Source organism: Blennius ocellaris (genome assembly GCF_963422515.1).
Source record: "Blennius ocellaris genome assembly, chromosome: 14".
NCBI classification, from domain to species: domain Eukaryota; kingdom Metazoa; phylum Chordata; class Actinopteri; order Blenniiformes; family Blenniidae; genus Blennius; species Blennius ocellaris.
In genome coordinates this window covers 11,092,601-11,115,283 of record NC_137663.1, presented here as the reverse complement: position 1 = coordinate 11,115,283, position 22,683 = coordinate 11,092,601, and the positions used below count along the sequence as shown (strand labels likewise).

The window sequence follows — 22,683 nt, the reverse complement described above, 5'->3', positions numbered from 1 at the left end:
AGAAAGAGAGTGGGTTGATTATATTTCAAAACACCCGATGTTATTTAAGAAAAAGAAAAAGCATCTAATCAGGCGTTAAAGTGAAGAAATCAGAATTTACGAGGTGTGTGTGAAGGCACCGCAGCATTGCTTGATGAGGAATGTCGTTGCGCGCCTACATCATGTATTAAGGTTAACCCTCCAGGAGGTTCTGTACGTGGCAGCGCCGACAACCCCTCTCTGTACTATTCATAACCCCGGGGGTACCGAGTAGGTCTTCGTCCGGACACCTCTGTGTGGCAGCGCTCCTGAAAACGCTGGTTTGGAAGGTAAGCTGGCAGGAAACACTATTCCCGAGTCGCTATCATGAGAGCGCTTGTTTACATCCCTGCTTGAATCGGTGGGACTGCCGAACATGCTGGGATGGTTGTCAGCAGCTGGGTCCAACAGGCGACTGGACCGGGTGTTCTTTATTATTCTAGCACTACAAACCATCAAATACATGTTACGTGTTAACGAAGAGGTGAGGATTTATTTTCCTGAGGCGCGCGTACGAGTGTGTGTGTGTTTATTTCCGACCTGTTTTGCTACATTGTAACGCGAGACGAAGCTGTCGGGTTACAGTGTTTCACAAAGTTTTTTTAAACTTTGCGCGAACTTTTGCGACCGAGGCGGCAGGAAGATGTTTGGATGCACTCGTGCGCTTCTTACGCACACAGTGAGAGGTTCTTCGGGCAAATGTTTTTTACATAGAAACGTGTGCATGTGTGGGAAAAGCTCAGCAGGCTGCAGGAGGACTCCGCACTGGACCCAAATCGCTGAAGTGTGGTAATTTCTAGAAACAACTGTCTCGGGATGACGTCAGCTTGCCAGCTGTGGATGATGAGAGGCTCGCGAGCAGGGACCAGCTTCACGTGCACCGCACATATATACATAAATATATGTTTGTTTGTTGTTTTGTTTTGTTTTATTTTAAGAGTGTTTATATTAGAAAAAAACAACACCTAATTCCTTTGCTCCTAAAAATGTGAACCAACATGGCCCTTTTGATGTGCTTGACCGGCCCTCAGGGTGTCACCGGGAAATTGTAAAGTTAGTGTGCATAATGTATGTAAGATTCCCATGCCCGGCACCTTGGTCAGCAAACCAAACCATTATTTCACAAATTTGGTGATTCACAGTGAGACAACAAAAGGTTAATGAAAAAGGAAAGGATGATGCAGAGCAGCAGCTGCTTTTTATCAAGAGATAATTTTCTTATTGAGCAAAAACTGAAGTCATGTTATGTCTCGCCCATCCATAGTAGTACACATTTTGCATGTGGCCTCATGGGGAAATGAGTTGTCCACCCCTGAACTAATGTATTCAATGTAAGTTCTTTTTCTTCAAGCAAAGCATGCCACAGTTCAAATATAGAATACTTCCTGGCAAAAATGCATAAATTAACAAGTAACAAATCCAAAACAAACATTGAAACATCAGTAATCCGGGGCACTCCTGTTCACATTAGTCGAGGTCATGACATGTCTCAATACTATTGAGTAATAACTGGTGTATAGCCATAGAAGGATACGACCAGGTTCCCTTTTGCAATTGTTTGTAGCAGCTGTCTGAAAATTGTTATACTTGATATCCTGCCGATCTGTTATCTCCAACCGACAACAAATGGAGCCGACTGTTCCCAACCAAAAGCCACCTGCCTATTGAATTGAAAAGATGAGATAAAAAGCTAAGAAAAAAAAATAAAAGCATGTGAATGTCCACAATATACCTCACTGCATACAAAGGGCCAGTTGAATAGGCTGTATGTCCACAAGGTGAGTGATGCCCTGCAGTGGTTTCTTTATTGTGCAGAGACAATAATTGGCATTGGCATCCATTCAAGGGTGTGTACATGCAAGACAACTAATAGGCAAATGTCATAAATCTGTCAGAGGTAATTATACAGCATAGCAGGTAACCTGCACACTCACAGCATGGTGCTTTGCCAGACGTAGCCTGGAACTAGGAGAGTGCAATTTAGGTAAATATAATCGTTATACAACATCCATCACTCGTTCTGTCTAATGACCTCTACTTGTACATCTTTATTTTATATTAAATAAATTACTGTCCTGGTGTATGTTTTTGAGAAGCAGTGCAGTCTAACTGTGGATCACTTCTCTCCGTGGCAGCAGTTATAGGAATAAACCAGTTTGTAGATTAATTTTGGATTACCGATGTTACTCAAGCTTCCAGTACTGCTCAACCTCAAGGTAATACTAAAAATGATTATATAACCACAATGTAAAAGCTTTTTTTTTTTATTGGGTTATATACTATTTGACACATGCCTTTTTTTCTATCAAGCACATATGGCCAACAGACATCATAAATGGAGCTTCTTTTTTTTTTCCAACCTTTGGCAGTACTCACAATTTCTGCATCTCGCGTGCACATTGTCGTTTGCAGGGTTGGCTGAACTTCAATGAAAGGGCTTATTTTTATTTTCTAAAAGTAGTGTAAAATGCCTAAGGTCGCCAGATCTACTGGTTCGCTGTATGAAGCCGCAAAATAGCCTCACTACAAGCAACTTTGCACTTTATTCACCCCTCATGTGATGCTGAGTGGAAGTGAAAGTGACGGGTAATGCTTGCTACATCGTCTCACTGTCACCACTGGGACTGAACATGTCAGCTGTGTCATAAATTACAGCATATTAGATCTAATAATTGTTCCTATTCTGTCCCCACTGTGTAAATTTGCATCTGTCGGAGCAGCAGCGTCACACGTTTGGATCTGAAACACTTTTTGAGGCGAGTGCAGCGTGTGATAGTTTTCAGACCGGCAGCCACGTATTGCCTGAGCATGTTCTCCTTCTGTGAATGTTCATGCACATACATCATGCGGTGTATTATGTAAAAAGTGTGCTACTCTGCACACGTAGCAGGTATGTCTGTTGAAGCCTGTGTGCCGTGGCATACCTGTCCGTCCTGCTTGCCGATTACCATCAGGAGGTATCTGTTCAGCATCAGAACTTTGCTGTCTTATCTCTGTTTACCATTTGCAGACATCTCAGTCGAGAAAAATTTTGAAATTGGCCTATTTATCTCAGTTTTCTGGTATGCAGCTTTCATTTTTCATATGCACGAATTCTCCTGATGCCCATCAGATTGGGTTTTTATCAAAAATTGGAATTTAGTGCTTGCTTTGAACTGCCATAAAAACATGAACCAACCCACTGGTTTCTAAACCGGAATCCCAACAAAAGCAATATGCAACATATTACATGTCAAAATCTTCCAAGCTTGAATATTAGTGCGTGCAGTAGTCTTTACTCCTGATAATGGTACGAGACGAAGTCGGGCCCCATCCATCAGGTCGTAGTAAAGTGGTGTAAAGCACTCACTGCAAAGGCAGATGTTCCTGGAAATACACTGATCCCAGTAATAATATATATATATATTTTTTTTTTTTTTAAATGGACCTTTATAGCTCATTTAGAGAAAGAGGCTTGGTTTGATACAGCTGCTACAAAGCTTTGTGAATGAGTTCCCAAGAAAATTCATAATCCTTTAACAATATTTAGGAAAACACGGATTGTTTCAGGAAATGTAAAGAATGGACTGTCATCATCAGGTCTTTATCTTGTAAATGTGTGTCTGCAAGCTTAAAAAAAAAGTATTTCTTTAGGTCTTCTGCTGGAACGTTTTTCTGCAGTCGCCCTGACAGTTGTCTCCTCCTGGTGTTGCTGTGATTTACAAATGTTTTAAAAATAAAACCGCTTTAAGGAGAACGCTGAATAAGATCTGATTTATTGGCTTGAGAGAAATACTTTAATTCCATCCTGACGCCCGTTTTCTTGTGCCCGCCCACTAAAGATGAAAAACAAACTTTTATTAAATGCATCTGAAGGCAGCTGTTTGTCAGACCTAGCAGGTTTTTGCCAGCGGGGTGGATGAGGAGACGAGCAAAGCAAGACGACTACGGATGTCGAGAGTAAATATTTGTTCCTCGCAGTCCCTCTGCACCGTCGCAGACCTTGGATCCCGACTGCTCCACCAGGGAAAGATTTGCTTCACTTTCTTATCTCTCTCATGAAGCAACACTTCCATGTAAAACGGAAAATGACTGGGGAATGTCAGCCCACACAAATACGAGAAGATCCTCCAGTCGACCTCGGTGGTGCATTTGGTTTAACCTCGATCCTGGGCGTGAGGAAGAAGTCAGGTTTACATCCCAGTAGCGTCAGAGGAGTGTCAGTTAGGTCATGAGTTGCTGTACACGGGGAACAACTGGGGACACCCATTGCTCTTGTCTGTGTTGAAACTCCACATGTCCGTTACCTGGACTTCCCATGACCTGTCGGATCAAATCTGTCCTTTTCCTGTCCTCAGTGCTGTTTCCTACTAATTTCCTGAAATGGCAGGAGAGAGTGAGAACTGGGGAACTTTTGGGTTGTAAATGCAACAGACCTCTTTTGCAGGAATGTGACCCGGGTGCAACAACCTGTAACGACAGGCAGAGCTGAGCTGAGCTGAGCTGAGCTGAGCAGCCGTGCTGGCTGTAAATTAGCACGAGTGACGTGGTCATTTCATTTGTGGAGTTAAGGATTTTCGCTTTACTCCATGAGTTGAACGCCACTGTTCAAATAAATTAAACAATGATATGTATTTATAAGAAAGAGCAATAGATGACCATTATTTAACACATTTTGCAAACAACACTAAAACTAATTTGAATTGAACGATCGCATTAAATCAACTTGTTGCAGACATTTCCAGTCGTTTTGATGTGCTCTGCATGCTTTCACACCTTGTGTGTCTCAAAGCTTTGATACATGCATATGTCATTCACAGTGCAGAAACTTTTCATTGCTGTGTTTTGTGATTTGTTTTTTAAACCAAAACTGCCATTAATGCATCACAATAATCTGAAATAATCATAATTGTACACATCTTTGATGGTCACATCTGACCTCACCTGCTGGAGTTTGTCACGCTGCAGTCTTTTACATTGAAATTACAACTTTTTTCTGAAATGTCTCATCTCCAAGGCGCTAACCTAAATGTCTTGGGAAATAATGAAAATGCCTTCTTTCTTTCAAGCAAGATAATTAATCTTCACAGGGACTTGCTGAGATTTCACGGGCCTCCTCCAGTGCTGCCTGCCGGCGGGAGCTCACCATATGGCATGCCTGTTGCTCGTCTGAGAGGTTTTTAACCCATGAACAGGAACTTTTTGTCACAAACTTGTCGCTATTTTCTGCCATTCACTGTGTTTGTTTGACACAGAAGTGTGGGGAAATAATACATGTTCAGGCGATTATGTTAGTCTTTCAGTGTCACTTTGGCTTAAGGCCCGAATTATGTAGATGCACGTCATGCATTACTTTTGCCTCAGTCATCTTTCTTTCTTACAAGTGAAAGGAGTCTTTTCTCCCTGGGGCAGATTCCTTAGTACAGCATTATTATCATGTCGCATCGAGTGCCAATTTTCTGCTTAGATCCTGTGTCCCTTTAAGCCTTTAATGATACAGTGGTGAACATGTGTGTGTGTGTGTGTGTGTGTGTGTGTGTGTGTGTGTGTGTGTGTGTGTGTGTGTGTGTGTGTGTGTGTGTGTGTGTGTGTGTGTGTGTGTGTGTGTGTGTGTGTGTGTGTGTGTGTGTGTGTGTGTGTGTGTGTGTGTGCAGATGAATATTACTGAGGAGTGATGTGGCAAAAAGATAAAAGCAAAGTCAAAGAGAAAGTGCAGTAGTGAGGTTTAAGTAAAAAAAAAAAAAGAAAAAGAAAAGCTGAGCAGTCCTTCATTATGAACAAAGCTTCTAACAGGTGATTTCCATCTGACTTCCTCCTCCTTTGACTCCACAGTAGCTGAAAGTCCAGAGTTCTCTCACTGTGTGGCAACTTTCAACAAGAAAGTCCTAATAAACAAAGAAACAATGGGCTCAACCTGAAACACGATGCCTCCATTTATGTTTATTTTGTATTTGATTCTAATGTTTTCTTTATTATGGGCATAATTGTCTGCAAGGGACATGATCTGTTGTACTTGGAACAAGCTTACGATTTTGAAAGTGTACTACTGCATAGTCGGGAGCCCATTTGCGCCTAATTGCCAGATTGTTTATTTGTTTAGATGTTTGTTGGCTGTGTTAAACTCCAGGGCCGAGTCATGAAACGGAGACTAAACATAAGCTCATATTTAAACAACCAAATAAGGAGATGAGATGTGCAGGTTATGAAACTACGGCCGACGGCAGGATCCGGCCTGGACACAGATAGACAGACAACCACACACGTCCATATTCACGCCCATGTGTAACTTAGAACCACCGGTTAACCTCAAATACATGTTTTTTGGGCGGTGGGAGACAGCCGGAGTACCGAGAAGGGTAAACAAATCTTATAAACTGCACAGAATGGCTGCCAAGGACTCAAACCAGACAACTTTTTGCTTTGAATAATGTTAGCCACTACACCCCCTTTTTTTGTCCCCACACTCTCAATTCCATGCTCTTTTCTTAAGAAGAACAAGGCACAACTTCAAATGACTCATTTCTAGGAAATGTAATGGAAAGTAACTGTTTTCAGCTAATTCAGTGTGGAAACACAGAACCTGAAAAAACTGTTGAGTTGGCGTTATGCAAACTGCATATTTGTTTATAGATGAGCATCAAAATGTGACGCCTCGGCTTTTTGTAGGCTTTGTGACAGAAAAAAACCCCGATATTGATTAGAAATAAGAACAAATTAAACATGGCGACAACTTGACCACTGTTGGCAATACATTTTATGCTGTGATGAAGTCAGTAGTAGTAAATGTAGTATTAGATGAAGTCATAAGTCCTGCTGTGCTTTGAATGGTTTGTGTGACATAATGTTTGTTTACAGGTTGTTGAAAGAGGCGAAATGAGGAAACTCCTGTTTGTTATATCCACCATGCTGCTCGGCTGCTGCTGCTGGACCTCGCAGGCAGAGATATTCACCTCCATTAGTGAGTTTAAGACCTTTGTTGGTTGTTTTATGGGGAGCATGTACACATTTTGCACATTTAATAGTGTAGACCACTGATGTCACTATAAAATAGCAATCTTCTCAGATTGTCTGACAAATATAACATTGGGCTTTGTTCACTGCTTTCACTAGAAATAAGCGTAACTACCGACTGCTCTCCAAGAGATGTGTTATTATTATTATTAGATGTGCATTTAGTGGTTTGTGCAGTGGGAATGTTTTACTGTGTATTACCCTGTGAAAACTCTTACATTTATTTACTATGCTTCCAAGGAAATGTCAATGGAAATTCAGCAGAACATCTGTTTTCGATTTTACAGAGGAGGTTCAGAGTACTCTTTAAAAATAGCTCAGTTCATGTGCCCATGTGTGTAGAAGTTTTTACAAATCCGACCAAGAGCCTTTGTCTGTCTCACACTGACGCTGCACTTAAAATGGAAGCTGTAGTCAAGATTACAGTCCTAAAACAATGTCTTCAATTCCCCCTTATCTCAGCAAAGTGAATTACAGGACAGATATTAGTAAATCATATTATACAACAGAATTGATTCAGCAAAGATTTTGCTGATCACTTTGCTTTTAAACTACATTTACCTCTGCTTGTTAGTATGCCACGATATATAATACAATACAACCCTGAGGCTACAATAGAATTAGAATTCTTTGTACATTATCTCAACATGAAGAATGTATTTCTGATTCAAGGCAACATCTACCTTCTCGTAAAGCATTGTCCTGGAATTAAGCTCTGCCCTTTTCACCACAAAAATACAAACAAACCCTGGCTGAATGACTCTGGTACTGCACAGAATGTCTCGTCACTGAGGAATCCATGTCAGTGCTTCGCCATAAAAACATTTTAAACAGAGGATGTGGATTTGGGGGCTGTAAATGCTTGATTTTCTTTGGTCGTCTATAAGTTTAAAGACACATAATTGTGGTTATTGGATTGTATTTTTTTTTTTTCTACAGAGTCTGAAAATAAAATCACGTGATGACAAAATGTATGACTTGAGCTACTTTTAAACTTGGACAAAAACAAATACTCATGAATGTTTTCTGAGACTAGTGCAAAATCTGCGTAATGCATGACGTACACAAGCGACTTTTGACTTGTAGTCTGCGCCGCTCAGCAAGGTACAGCTTATACATTAAACAGACTTTTAGATCACACTGACTTAGAGCATCTGGTTGATCACTTATACTGTCTGTACACAGGGATAATAAAAGTGTTTTATTATTTACTTTCTGTTCCAAACGTTGGACAATCTTTCACTGTCCATTGAAAGTGTTTAGTAATCTTGCCACTGTGAGCCATATCCTACTGGAGCCTATGCAGTAACTATGTGTTTTGACGTCCACCAGGATTTGTGGCCAGAGATTTTTTATTTTTTTTTAATCTCCATCTACGACTAAGAAACAGCTTTTACTTTTTTTTTAAATATATGGTATAGGATGTCAATGCAAAGCATAACAAACATTGACGGCTTAAGCCTGAGATCAAACTCGTAGTACAACCTATCCAGAATAAAACATCTCCACATTTTTTCTTTTTGTTGTTGATGTTATTAATGAATAATTATATAATTAATTCCATATATTTTAACAAAATCTGAAGCATTAAAATAAGTATTATACAGTAAGACATTTTGTTTCTTCAGTTTTGTGTCAAATATGCTTCATGTCCTGCTTCAAATGTGCCAAAATATCTGAGGTACCTTTTCTTCCTCAGTGGTTCTTGTCAGAGAGAACATGTTTGGACAAATTCATAATCACATGATGCTTCAAAGTAGCTAGTATTTACTGTACTGTTACAACATACAAATATATTCCCCAGTAAATGAGTTTTTATCTATTTTATTATTTTTTATTGTTATTTGTCGTTTGATTAGCCATTTTGTCTCGCCTCCCTATTATTTGACACTATTTCCTGTAAAGCAGTGATGTCAAACAAAAGGCCTGCAAGAGGCTATTTCTAAATTTAAAGGTTATTATGGCACTAGTTTACCAGTCCGACCCACACAAGATGAAATTGTGCCATATGTAGCCCCTGGACTAGAATGTGTTTGACACCCCTGTTGTAAAGCTTCACATTACCTGAAACTAAGCAGAAGCACAAGTTGACCGTTTGTCTGTGTTGTTGCAGGTCAGATGACAGATCTGGTTTACACTGAAAAGGAGCTGGTTCAGTCTCTAAACGAGTACATCAAGGCAGAGGAGTCCAAGCTTGCAACGGTCAAAAGGTACTTATAAACATCTCTAAGGACTAAGAAAATGTTTACATGGAACAATATACAGCCAAGCTCCTCATACCTTACTGGTGTATATCAGCAAACACAAACTATTATTTTTGGTATTCACATTTTCCACGGATCTTCTAATGTGTGAGAAAAGAGAATATTAACTTTCACTTTTCAATGTGAAGTTTAAACAGCAATGATATGTTCCATTACTCTGAACACTATCTGTGCCTCCCAGCTGGGCCAGCAAACTTGAGGCCCTGACGCGGGTGTCCACCTCTGATCCCGAGGGTTACTTGGCTCATCCTGTGAATGCCTACAAAATGATGAAGAGGCTCAACTCGGAGTGGCCCGAACTGGAGACCCTGGTGCTTCAGAACCCCTCAGACGGTGAGGAGATGTCGGTGTGACAGTACCATCACGTGTCAGTGAAGGAAAGGAAAGTCCTGGCATGCTTTAGTTAAGGCTTCATTCCTCTGCGATTATATTGTTGGGGGTTTCTGTGTTTGTTGTGGTTCGACGAGGCAGTCGTCGATGGCATTTTTTTTTTTTTTTCATTTGCTCCTCAAGCATGTGTGAGTTTCTGGTTTTGGCCACACGTGGCAGTTGGTCTGCTGCCTGTGTGAGAGTAAACAGACATTTGCTGTAGTAACAAGCTGAGAGTGAGGAGCTCTTTCACTTCTCTCCCTGGGAAAAAAAACAAAAAAAAGTAATCTGGCTTATTACTGAAATTATTTCAACCAACCCTTTTGTATTAACTGTAGTACACATACACATCTGTTGCCTCTTATTCTTGCAATCTTACAATTCATTCAGCTACGTGATATCGCACTATATTATGTGTGTGAATGGCAGCATTCAGGTTTTTCTTTTTTTTTTCTATGAGCATGAGCAGAGAGCAAATATCAAATCCAGGGCAGACGTGAGCACAGCGAGTACAGCTTTGGATGCAGAGAGGAAATGTCTGCTCCTTCAGAATGAACACGTTGAAGAAAGCACTTTGTCATCTCTTAGCTGCAGCTGGTCTTCATCTCTGCATTCTTTGGCCATGTTGGCTGCATGTGTTTGGACCCGAAAGCATGTATTGAACCTTAGTTTTATATCTATCAGTGGGTCACGTGAACATCCAGTTGTGGCCACTGCAGACGGAGAGGCTTGAAGTAAATCTTGCATACCTCAAGTATTTTGCCGTGTAATATATTTTCCATTCCCCTTTACCTTCTTATGCTTTCATTGCTCAGTTGGCTCCCTTTTCATTTCACCAAAGCATTTAAAATAAATTGTGAAACAGTAAAGCGAAGGCTAAACTTAAAAGTTGAAACTATGTCATGACGACACAACAGAACTGCTCCATACTTGTTGCATGTGATCATAATGGACACTCGGCTGAAATTAACGCGATTGAAAAGAAACCAGGAAAAACTAAAAAGTTGTGTCGCAGTTGATTTTGTGTGACAACCCAACCAAACTTACTTTAAATTTTGTTTATTATACAATGAGACACAAATTCAAAGTTGTTTAGAAATTAAATGTTAAAGTTGTTTATTATTTAAACATTATCGTGTATTGTGGGTTCATTTGGTAATTAGCTGACTCAGTAGCTTTGCTCATCACCTATTTCTTCGTTATAATTGCCATCCTCACTGATTCAGAGTTGTGCGTTCTTACTCTTTGTCCAGGGTTTATCTCCAACATGTCCATACACAGACAGTACTTCCCAGATGAGGAGGATGCGACGGGCGCAGCCAAAGCCCTGATGCGTCTCCAGGACACGTACCAACTGGATTCAGAAGCTTTCTCCAGAGGAAAGCTGCCAGGTAACCACGGAGAGTCCACCGGTTGTGAAAACATGCATGAATAAATTAGGAAGAGCAGTGCAATGTGTGCCAGTGTGGAAAAAAAAAAAAAAAAAAACCCTCAAAGGCAAACTGCACCCACCCTTGGTAAGTTTTCTTTGTGTGCATAGATGGCAAAGGTATTCACATTCTCAACTGACTTTGACCTTTTACTGGTTGTGATAGTGGGTGGATTTCAAATACACATACACGTTTGCACATGTGCTTACAAACTGATGTTGTAATCCTGTGGTCAAACACCAGTTTAATTTTTAGCAATGACAACTTCTGTCAGTTCTGAGTCAGAAACTAAACTCTTTTCTAAAAATCAACATGAGTAATGAGATAAATATTTTGTGTTATTTATTTTTAAATGATTTTTTTCCCCCAAATTGTTTGAAATTGAAACAAAAAGTCTGCAACCAATATTGATGTGATTTGATCAGAGAATACAATCTGTTACCATCAGCTGATGTGAACCTGTCAATGTTGCTCTTGATCATCGACCGTACAGGTTGGGATGGATTGAAATGAGTAAAAGCAAGTGGTTTTCATTAAAAATTACTAGAAGTACTGTTATCTGAAGAATTCCGCCTATTTACAGTGACGTAGTGAAATAAAATGACTTTGTTACTTGCCAGAGTTGCTTCTGTGTTGGAATGTTCATGCTAATAAATGGCATTTAATCTATCAAATAAACCTCAAGTTTCAAATTCGACTTAAAATTTAAAAGTTATTACATAAAATAACTTAAATAGTAGATATGCGTCATATTTAATATGACTCTATGGCATGCCAAAGTAAAAAAAACGTTGCACACTTGCTTCATCCAAATGTGTCTGCTTGTTCACATGCGCATCTGCAACAACTCATTTTGCATTACGTGTTGAACAAGGATCAGTTACCCTTGATGAGAAATTCCGCAAACAGAAAAAACAGACACTTAGTTGGAAATAAATAGGAAAATTATAATTTTATAATGATAATGTGGGTTATGCCCAATTCTAGTTGAAAATATTCAGTGTCTCAGAATATCTCTATGCCAAAGTGGGTTTTCAAAAAAAGCTTAGCTTAACTTAACTTTTCCCGGCAGAAGCAATATACATTTTGATTACTTATCATCACTTGTGGTTTATGCAGATGATCTTGTCAAAGTGTGCATGAATGAGTCATTGTGTAACTCTAGATTTAAAGAAAATACTATAAAATACAGAGCGACATAATTGTACATTATCACAGTGTATTTTAGAACACATTTAGTTTGTTTGCAGACAAAATACTTTTTCTTTTTGGCATTTCTTCATTTAAAGTATGTATTATTTGGATTTTAACAGACTCCAGTGAAGTGGTCTGCTGCTATAAAATGAATTGAGTCAAAATAAACCCGCAGTTTACATAAAGCACTTCCATTATATGGTCATTATCTTTTATTCCTCAATCACTTATTGACATTCGTTCAATTCTTTTCCAGGTCTGCACACGAATGCTTTACTGACTGTGGACGACTGCTTCGACATGGGAAAGACGGCTTATAACGACGCGGACTATTACCACGCCGTGCTGTGGCTGCAGCAGGCCTTGAAGCAGCTGGACGCTGGAGAGGAAGCTGTGGTCTCCAAGGCCAACATTCTGGACTACCTCAGTTACTCTGTTTACCAAATGGGGGACCTCCCTCGAGCCATTGAGCTGACACGACGGCTGGTGGCAATTGGTAAGTTGCAGCACGGTCAAATAAAACCGAAAGCACAAGAAAGAGCACAAATCAGTATAAATACGCTTGCATAATCACTGATCTAATTCTGAATCACACAATGTTTGTGAGTTTTTTTTCGAGCACCTAAAATAATGCAGTGGACAGATATTTTAAGACGCTCTGTTTGATGTTTTCGAGTTTCCATGACACATACAGACGCCACTTAGCTGACCAGTACCACCACAGTCCACTTCTGTGGTTTAATTCTGAGGTTTTCTCTTTCCTGTATCACTAATCACTACAATCAGCCTCCTCCCTGACTGCAGTGGTGCTCTGGACTCGTCAGAGTGGCAGGGTGGAGTCCCTTCAAAGTCAGGCCTTGTGGTTCCAAACGGTTATTTTAGTTTTACAGCGGCAGGCCATCTTTTTAGGGCTGTGCTATGTTCGCTTACATGTCAAGTGAAATCGTGAGGAACCGTGCGGCCGCCCGCGTCGGTGCACATTTCAGACTTGTTTGCTTCTCTATGAAAATGACCAGGTGACCAATCTTCATTTATAAAACATTGCGTAGGATTCCTACAAAAAAATATACGTGAGCCCGAAAGCTAAAAATGGCGTGCGGCCCCAAAAAATGTGGATCTCTAAAACATCTGCACACACTTTCCTTTTATAGATCATGGTCCACTCGGAAGGTTGCACAGTTCATCTCCCGCCCTCAACACGCCCACTTTGCACCATAAATGGTCAATGCAAAATGCCTCATCCATATTTTTGCATCTCAATCAGCCCGTTGGTCGCCAGCATTTGACGTAAAATGTTGACAGAAAAGACGAAGAAGAGGAATTTAGGGGAATAGTCATGGAGGAGGTGGAGGTCAGGGAAGTGATACTATTTGGTGTCACAGTAGTGGAATCGCTAGTAAAAGAAAAAAACAAGCAATCGGCAGCTCGTCATCACCACTGGAAATAGAGTGAGAGTCTCAGAGAGATCTGAGACTGCAGAGGTGGAGAAGAAGAATTTGATGTGAAGGTGGTTTAGCTGTAAATGACTAATAAAAGCAGCTGGACCAGAACAGACGTTCCCATCCACAGCCAGTCAGTGTGCACTCCCGTTGAGGGGAATCAGTTTTTGGCACATCCACACTACAGCTTTAAGCTCGGCTGTCACCGCGCAATTTATGTGCTTACTCTGAAATTAGACTGATTGTTACACACCTTCTCACAATTGATAATCAGGTCTATCCACCGCTCTGTGTCATTTGAAGATGAAACTATGACATATGAACATGGTCCTACTGATTCAGCAGTAATGTTCCACTAAAGAAACACATGTATACCACTGCAACTTCGCTGTTTATGATTACGTGGATCCACCAAGCAATCAGTGCTGCCAGGTTCCCCCTTCTCCAAAATGTGCGTGCGCAAGGTTCAAAGTTTGTGTACCGGTGCGCACATTCTCCCGCCAAGTTAACATATTTTTTAGATCACAAACTTTGCGCGGGAAGTGGTGTACGCATCTTTTCGAGCCCATTTTGTGCGTAGGCAACCTTTATAAATGAGGCCCAAGATGACAAAGTTGCTGCTTTAATTCCTCTCATGACCTTCAAGTGTAATTCTCATAATGTTCACAAGAGGGCGCAATCATTCTTTTATCAAAGTCCAACACGAGTCTCCAGTCTGATGTTCTTTTTGAGTTATATATATATATATATATATAGATGGTGCAGTATACATTTGACACATATCCCTAAAAAGTGTATTGATTTATATTTTGCATATTGTTCATATATGGCATATTTTACTGGAGTTCACTGTATCATTTCAAACTATAAAATATGTGATTTTTGTCCATTTTAAAACACTTGATGTTTCTAATTATGTAATTGTCAGTATGTGACAATGTATAGTCACAAATATCCAAGTCTAGTAATATAGAAACATCCTTCAAAAACACTTGCGATTAAAGTTACGGCCAGCTAAGTGTACTTGTGTTGGCAGACCCCAAACATGACAGAGCGGGAGGAAACCTTCGCTACTTCGAGCGGCTCCTGATGAAGCAGCTCCACGAGATGAACCAGACCTACCAGCCTCCGTCAGAGGAGCCCATCCAGCTGGGAACCTACAGCAGACCGAAAGACCACCTCCCGGAGAGAGAGGCCTACGAGGCTCTGTGTAGAGGAGAGGGGCTGCAGATGGTGAGACATGAAGAAAAAAGCAGTGGCTTAAGTTTGAGGTCAGATATCAGAGATGTGATCAGATGTTTCATATACTGCACTTGTGTTCGTAAAGACACTTAAAGTGCTGGAAATATGTTTAAATGAAACATGGCTGCCAAGCCAGACTCAGCATTTATCCCTTTTTATATGAGACATTCAACAACATTTGTTCTTTGAAAAAAATAGATCTAAGTAAAACAAACACACACACACAATGCAAATCAGATGACAGATAACTGATAGGAATTATTTCCAAATAAGCAACATGTTAGATTTGGCCAGAGTGGACAGGCTCAATAAATCCAGGGGTTTTTACAAATGCATTATGAGATTGTGTCAACGATTAAATTGACTTAAAAAAAAAAAAAAAAAAACCTGAGAAAAAGTTAATCTTTCCCTGATGTCTTAACAGAATGACGCCAGGCGGAGCCGTTTGTTTTGTCGCTACCAGGACGGTAAAAGAAATCCTCGTCTCCTGCTCAAGCCCATGAAGGAGGAGGACGAGTGGGACAGCCCTCACATCGTGCGCTACCTGGAGGTCTTGTCACATCAGGAGATTGAGAAGATTAAAGAGTTGGCAAAACCCAGGGTGAGACAAGACGCTATCGGTGAATAAGAAAACGAGAGCAAGATCTGTGACGAATTCGTATCAAACGTGTGAGCCTGTTGTCACAGCTTTGCTTTTTTAAAATGTTTTTCCACGACCAATTCAAGTTGTTTTAAAGAAATATTCCCAATCAATTGTTTAGATGAGTCGTGTAAAATGATGACCTTAATTTTGTACAAATAGAGTAGAATTAGATCTATGTTTTAAGTCTGTTATTTTCGTTCTTTTACTTTAAGCTGGCCAGAGCCACAGTCCGCGACCCCAAAACTGGAGTCCTGACCACAGCCAACTACAGAGTGTCAAAAAGGTACCTTCACTTTTTTTTCTTATGGCTTTTTTCATCATTTAGGATGTAATTAAAGACATTTAATCTGTAATATTATTGATTAAATGTACTTTACCTGATTTTTATAGCCAGTCACTACTAGCACACTTTATTCACTGTAAAATGGGAAAGACATATAAGCAACTGTATTTGAAAAGTCTTGAAAATAACTATGTTTGAATATTTCAATTGGCGTCATGTGTATAGCAGGAGAAGGCAAACATGAAGCTTTTCACTTCAGCTCCTAATTAAGTCGGAATACATCTTGACCTCCACTCTACTTTTCTCTTGTTTCTGATAGAATTTCAAGGAAAAATTATTGTTACCAATATTATATATGTATACGAAGCCTTGTATTTACAATATCATATTCAGCAAGAAAGTGAGTTTGTGATTGTGTGTATTAGATGCATACAAGTTCCTGTTTTTTCAGTGCATGGCTGGAGTCAGAAGATGATGATGTCATCCAGAGAGTCAATCAGAGGATAGAGGACATCACTGGACTCACAGTCGACACCGCCGAATTACTGCAGGTGATAAATAGTGTGGAAGAATTACTGCATGGAATATATATCTTTTTTTAATAGGCATTAACTCGGTGGACAGAAAAGCTTTTTCCATGAACATTTTGTGTGAACCACATGTATTAATGGCTGCCCAGGTCGCTAACTATGGAGTTGGAGGACAGTACGAGCCACATTATGACTTCTCACGGGTGAGTTCTGCTTTTGGGGGAAAGTTTATACGCGAGTGTGGAAAATGCCAAGTATGTAACTTTGACGATTCCCACCACTTCTGTTTCAAAGTTTACATCAATCCCCAAGACTGTACTTGGACATTGGAGCTGTTTTCTCTCTCTGTTATCTGGCAACTTTTGAAGAATATCACCTGCTTTGTTGGCATCATACATTTAGTGTATGAGGACAGATCTATTACCCTCTGTGGAGGGTAATAGAAATAAATAATGCTTCTATTGCGACACAAATCCTTAAGCTTTATGCGATATCAATGGTGTGATCTTGGTGCTATTTCAGCCTTTTGTGGCCGGCTCCCAGTGTGAGTCCTTTTAGTGATTTTAGTGAGTCCTTTTAGTGATGAGTTCAACATTTAAACATCTGTTGCAGCGTCCTTTTGACAGCAACCTGAAGGTCGACGGAAATAGACTTGCAACCTTCCTAAACTATGTAAGTAATGTGTGTCTGTGTGTTCATTGTGGATTTCACTCTAAAATTTTATCTTCATAGAAAGATGAGCCTGATGCTTTCAAAAGATTAGGCACTGGAAATCGTGTGGCGACTTTTTTAAACTACGTGAGTATTCGCATCCAAGTCGCCATTGAATGACGGGCGGTGGTGGCAGAATGCTGGAATCCACTGTCCATCCTTTCGTTAACCTCCTATGTGCATCAGCTCTGGTTCAATGTTGGACTTGGATTGATTGACTTTGATAGAATTTGTCCTCCCCGTTTGGTTTCCAGTCACTTAAATAGTTAAGCAGGTAAACACAATCAAAAGAATGACTTGATTTCAGGATAAGAGATCATGGATTTGGGATAATTGTAACCCCCCCCCCCCCCCCCCCCAAACAAACAAAAAAAACCCAACCCAAAAACATCTTAAGGTAAAGATAATCTGTCAATCAGTTCCAGTACTTATTGTGAAGAGTTTTCTTGGCCATTTCTCATTAACACGCTAGTTGAGAACCTCCTTTCAACCGTACGTTGCCCTTTCTAACACTAGATCCATAGATGTCCAAGATGTGAGCAGAACTAAACGGTTCACCATGACAGAAAACTTTACTGTTTTGACAAAACCTTACAAGCCCACTTTCTAAAAAGTTGGAAAAATTTGCAGCCATCAAATTCACAAATTGACCACAAAAAAACAACAAAAGTTGAACAGTGTGAATGAGTTCAGCTGAGCATGTTTCGCTCTCTCGATATATTTGCCCTGTTTGTGAACAACCAGAAAGCCACATCAATCCCAGAATGCCACTCAGGAAGTTTTGTATTTTCAGCATGTTTCAGACTTGCCGTTACGATTCCGATTTAAAAAAAAAAAAAAAGATAAAAAATAAATAAATCAAGCCTGCGAATGTGAATGAATGCACGGTGAGTGACCTTCTGTCAATATGCATGTATTGTAGTCCGCTCTGTAGTCTGACGGCATGATTTTGTAGTTGTGCAGATTGACAGTGTTGGAAGTCACTGAGCTTATAATCCAATGTTCCCGTTAAACACAGACCTTTTTTTTCTTCTAATGTCCATGTTGGCAGTGTTAAATATGTAGTTCTGTATGCTTTGAATTTACAAAAAGAAAATAGTTGTACATTAATTCCTACAAAAACACACAATGAAATAAGATAGAATAATGGTTAAAAAAAAAATTGTAAAAGCATCAGAAAATTAACTTGTATGTAAAGTGAGATATATTTATTGTATGAAAAACACAAAGTAAACAACCTCTGAAGGAATAAAACATTGTGTTGAAAGTCAGTAGCTTTTTTTTTTGTCTATTTATTTTCCAATAAAAAAGCTATAATGTAAATGACATGTTCAGTGTTGCATTGAAAATACTTTAGTTTAAGATATGCCTTTTCTATTGCACAATCATGCGAAGGAAAACATCTTTTTTTTTTTTTTTTTTCCCCAAGCATCACGTTTCTTGTCTGTTTCCAGATGAGTGATGTTGCAGCGGGAGGTGCCACAGTGTTTCCCGACTTCGGAGCTGCGATCTGGCCACGAAAGGTGAGAACAACAAAGTGTATGTTTTCTGTGTTATACACGTGTGTGACTCAGTGGACAGTAAAGTCGTATTATGTTTCACATAGTTATTATTTCTATTGTATTATATTATATCATGTTTTAGTGCTAGTGTTTGCGAGCAGCTGGGTTTTCTGTATCTACACACACACACACACACACACTTTTTTTTGGTACTGCAAAAGCCCCACTGGTGGGTCAGTGTGTTACTGCAGTACGGTCACTCAGCTTGAAGCCTCCGGCCCTCCAGGTTCTGTTTAACCCAGCTTCTGCCTCATGGTGTGTTGTTTTCTGTTAGTCACATCACATGTTTCCATCATGGGTCGTTCCTCCGCAGGGGACGGCAGTGTTCTGGTATAATCTCTTCAGGAGCGGGGAGGGCGACTATAGGACCAGGCATGCGGCTTGTCCGGTCCTCGTAGGAAGCAAATGGGGTGAGTCCACGCTTCAGATTCATGATGTACGATCAAATGTGATTAGATTAAAAAATAATAATAAAAAAAAAAATATATATATATATATATCTCAGTTATCTAAAGCAGATCTCAGTTTGGGTTTTTTTTTTTGTTTTGTTTTTATTTCCCTCACTCATTATCCCAGGCTTTTTATATTTTCTCCAAACAAAATATGGATTTTACTCTAAACACTTGCAGACATACTTACTGTTTCTGTTAGACCTCTCAACAGTTGTGGTTTCTAAATTTAATGGTACATTTTTAATTGCATCGATGAATATAATGTACCGGTATGTGTATTTAGTAATTAATTGTATCCCTACGTTTGTTCACTATATGATTTGTATGTTGACCAAACCAACGTTCTACATATACTAGACTAGTCGACAAGTTTAAACAACAAAAATGCTCAGAAAACAGTCCAAACTTTTAAGTAATCCATCAACTCCCCAAAGATTTTATCTCTAACAAAGCTAGGTGGAAGCATTTTATGGAAGGTAGTTGTCGGGGCGACATAAACAATATCAAACTGTCCTTAATGACCCATTTATTTTCAGCATGTTCACTATTTATTTAACAAAGTAATGGTCACGGATTTGATGACATTAGAGAAGCAACACGGTGGTCACATTGGCACATAATCTGACATATCAGATTTATTTCCAGATATGATTCAGGCCTATATCTGATCTCAAAATGTCAGAATGCATGTGTCTTTTTCCTTCTTACACTGTCCTAAAGCAGATTCGATCTTGTGCCAATCTGAATTTAGTCACATTACACTGACAGTGCAAACACAGTCTGACTGAGGACCGAGTACAAGCAACAACCAACCACACGAGTGCATCCTGGTCTATGGTGTCAAATATAGAATTCAGTATAGTGTGTTAAGTGGCAGATGCTCAAACTCTGAATGATCCTATTATCTATTAAACTGCGTGTCGTCACCTCAGATCAGAACATCGTGTGTCGTTTCTTTATCTCCAACCTGGGCTTGTTTACTGGGGTTAAACACGGCAGTCTGAGGTTGCAAAGTCTCAGTGAACTGAATGTCATCAGGTCCCTCTTCCTCTGGAACACGTTTTCCTTTGTGCCTTCAGTTTCCGCTTTCAACAAGCCGCAAATCTTATATTTTCCTTTCGACCCTTTTGTTGATTTGGCATCTCTCCCATGCATTATTAACTCCTCTACGAAGACACTCCAATTGGCTTCCGCTTTCTAGTGAGTGACAAGCTGCTCAAGCTAGTTCTTTGAAATCCGAATTTCTAATGTAATCCATCTATTATGCAATGTTCGGAGGGAAAAGAAGATTGTTAGTTTCGTTTAATCCCTGGATTTAACTGCATTGCTCCAAAGCAAAGAAGGTTCAGATGTTTAACGTCTACACGCTGTGTTGAGCACATAGCGGTCTAACCATGCACAGTTTCTGTTTGGGTTACTGATGCTTTGAAGTCCTGAACCTTACAAATCTACCAATCACCACTTCAGTCATGGCTGAATATCGATGGCCATATTCATTATGATCTGTTACAACTCAGCATGTTAAAAGAAAACAAAAGAAACAAGATATTAAATTAAGCAGCACTTGCAAAATGCCCAAACAGTCAAAACTCAACAAGCAACAACAAAAAGGAAGCCATCACTGTTGTTAACTTTTAGAGATTATTCCTGTTTGCAGGGAGGTTCTTATAAATTGGCACATTGTAATTATCTGACCTGGTTTCCTTTTTCCTGTTTCACCAGTGTCAAACAAATGGATTCATGAGCGAGGGCAGGAGTTCCGGAGACCGTGCGGACTGACAGAAGTGGACTGAAGCCGAGCTCACACCGACACAACATGCAAACATACACGAGACGAACACATGCTCACAATCGCCAGCTGCAGTGCCTTAAACTAACCAAAAGGAAACCCAACAACGCTTACATAATTGTCCTCTCCATCAACCTGTCTGCATAATAAACACACAGGGACAGCTGCGTGTCACCGGTGTGCGTTCGAATCTCAGGAGGAGACGTCTTATCGTTTTATCCAAAGGTTCCCTGGAACTCTTGCTCACGCCACGCCTCTTCCCAGCAAGTACATTCAATTATCATTTCCCCCTGTACTGTCATCACTTTAAGGTCAGGTTTGTGTTTGAGTCCACGGCCAAATCTCAGCCAAGTCGCACCAGAAACCATGAGACGTGTGCCTTCCACTACTTTGGAATATTCAAATCATTAGAAGTTAAATTACATGGGGTCCTACTATTTAGCATCATGCATCCTTAAGCATTTAATTTGAAATAATTAACATATTGATAAATCCAAATAAACGCATTTTGGCTCACCTGAATATGTTTTGAAATGCAAAAAACTATTGAATAACAATAAAAAAAAAACTAAACAATAAGAAACATTACAAATACAATAGGGTCCTGGCCTCCAGGGATATTGTTTTTCCATTTCCAAACATTTTAGGATATGTTGATTTGATGTTGATATGTAGATAGCCTTACGAACATAAATGGCACAAATATGTTTTTGCTGCCTTATAAAAGCCACAATTCTGCATGAACTTGTCCAGTTTTTAAGTATTGATAAATGACTGACGACTCCCTCGAGGGTAAATACATTATGATTTATCTTTTAAGATAAGATAAGATAAGATACGCCTTTATTGATAAGAAAAGATACGCCTTTATTGATCTCACAGTGGAGAAATTTACTTGATGTATCAGATCAGATAGATAAAAATGCATAGAACAGATTTTACTGTTGATTGGTGAACTTTTAGAAATATAAAAAGAAATATTTGAGATTTGTCTGAAAGAGCTTTTTTCATGATCTTGTTATTTTTCAAGAACTACATTTCTTGGTTAAAAGAGATTTTTAGAAAAGCTTTAACATTGATCAATAAAACCCACTATCAATAATATTTCTAATGAATTACACTTCTTTTTTTAACCCAGTCTGACAAATACCCCCATACACCAATACATCATAAATAATCCCTGTGCTGACTGTTATCTCCACAACATAAAGTGAGACAGCATTACTGTGCTGGTTATTTGATAAGTAAACTATACATTTTTGATACAACCTTTGGCCAGCCACCCACCGTCAGTCTTTTCTTTTTCAGAAGCGACTCCTTCACCCTCATGTTTTTTTTTCTTTTCATTCATTTTTTTTACGTCACCCTCTCCAGACCTGACAAAAACACACATTTCCTTCAATCCATGTCCCTCACATGTTTATTTATATAGTGTTTAAATTATTACACTGTTGTTTCCTTGTATCCTCTTTGCATAAGACGGCAGACAAGAAAGTCAATAAACGGTGTCTTTTCTTATGAAGTCTTGTGAGTCTTTATCTTTTTAAGTAATTTTTTCGGTCAGGCCTGGCATAGCACGTACGTTACTTTGCTTTGCAGGGATTATAATGTTGCAGTGCATACTGGGTGACATGAGGACATGGATTGAGCAATTTAGTCCAAAGTCTGTAAGATGCACGGACAATCTAAATCAAATGAAGCTGCCACAAACTTGGAGGAGATTTTCTGTTATTCTCAAACATCACCGGCTCCTGCTGTGCATCTGTG

General features: G+C 39.5%; 1 protein-coding gene across 3 annotated transcripts; it reads left to right on the top strand.

Moving 5' to 3' along the window:
- Window positions 1-201: 201 nt before the first annotated feature.
- Window positions 202-22,425, top strand: p4ha2 (procollagen-proline, 2-oxoglutarate 4-dioxygenase (proline 4-hydroxylase), alpha polypeptide 2). Of its 3 annotated transcripts, none has more exons than XM_080509109.1 (15): window positions 202-308; window positions 6,853-6,955; window positions 9,122-9,218; window positions 9,454-9,605; window positions 10,895-11,032; window positions 12,522-12,761; window positions 14,741-14,937; window positions 15,371-15,547; window positions 15,802-15,872; window positions 16,324-16,423; window positions 16,552-16,605; window positions 17,135-17,200; window positions 18,568-18,636; window positions 18,989-19,085; window positions 20,850-22,425. In XM_080509109.1, exons 2-15 carry the CDS (start codon window positions 6,871-6,873, stop codon window positions 20,918-20,920), a joined length of 1,614 nt encoding a protein of 537 aa, XP_080365235.1. In that variant the 5' UTR covers window positions 202-308; window positions 6,853-6,870; the 3' UTR covers window positions 20,921-22,425. The 3 variants fall into 3 exon arrangements, 2 of the variants coding, with proteins under 2 accessions (XP_080365235.1, XP_080365236.1); XM_080509110.1 differs by lacking the exon at window positions 17,135-17,200 and adding an exon at window positions 17,015-17,074; XR_013936924.1 differs by lacking the exons at window positions 18,989-19,085; window positions 20,850-22,425 and having other exon boundaries at window positions 17,015-17,200.
- Window positions 22,426-22,683: the final 258 nt, after the last annotated feature.

What these genes read in the sequence shown, in the direction of transcription:
- p4ha2 (XM_080509109.1), top strand. Translation starts at nt 6,871, where the DNA reads ATGAGGAAACTCCTGTTTGTTATATCCACCATGCTGCTCGGCTGCTGC. An exon ending in GAGGAGAGGGGCTGCAGATG is followed by an intron (nt 14,938 to 15,370) that starts GTGAGACATGAA and finishes ATGTCTTAACAG; the next exon opens with AATGACGCCAGGCGGAGCCG. An exon ending in AAGAGTTGGCAAAACCCAGG is followed by an intron (nt 15,548 to 15,801) that starts GTGAGACAAGAC and finishes TTTTACTTTAAG; the next exon opens with CTGGCCAGAGCCACAGTCCG.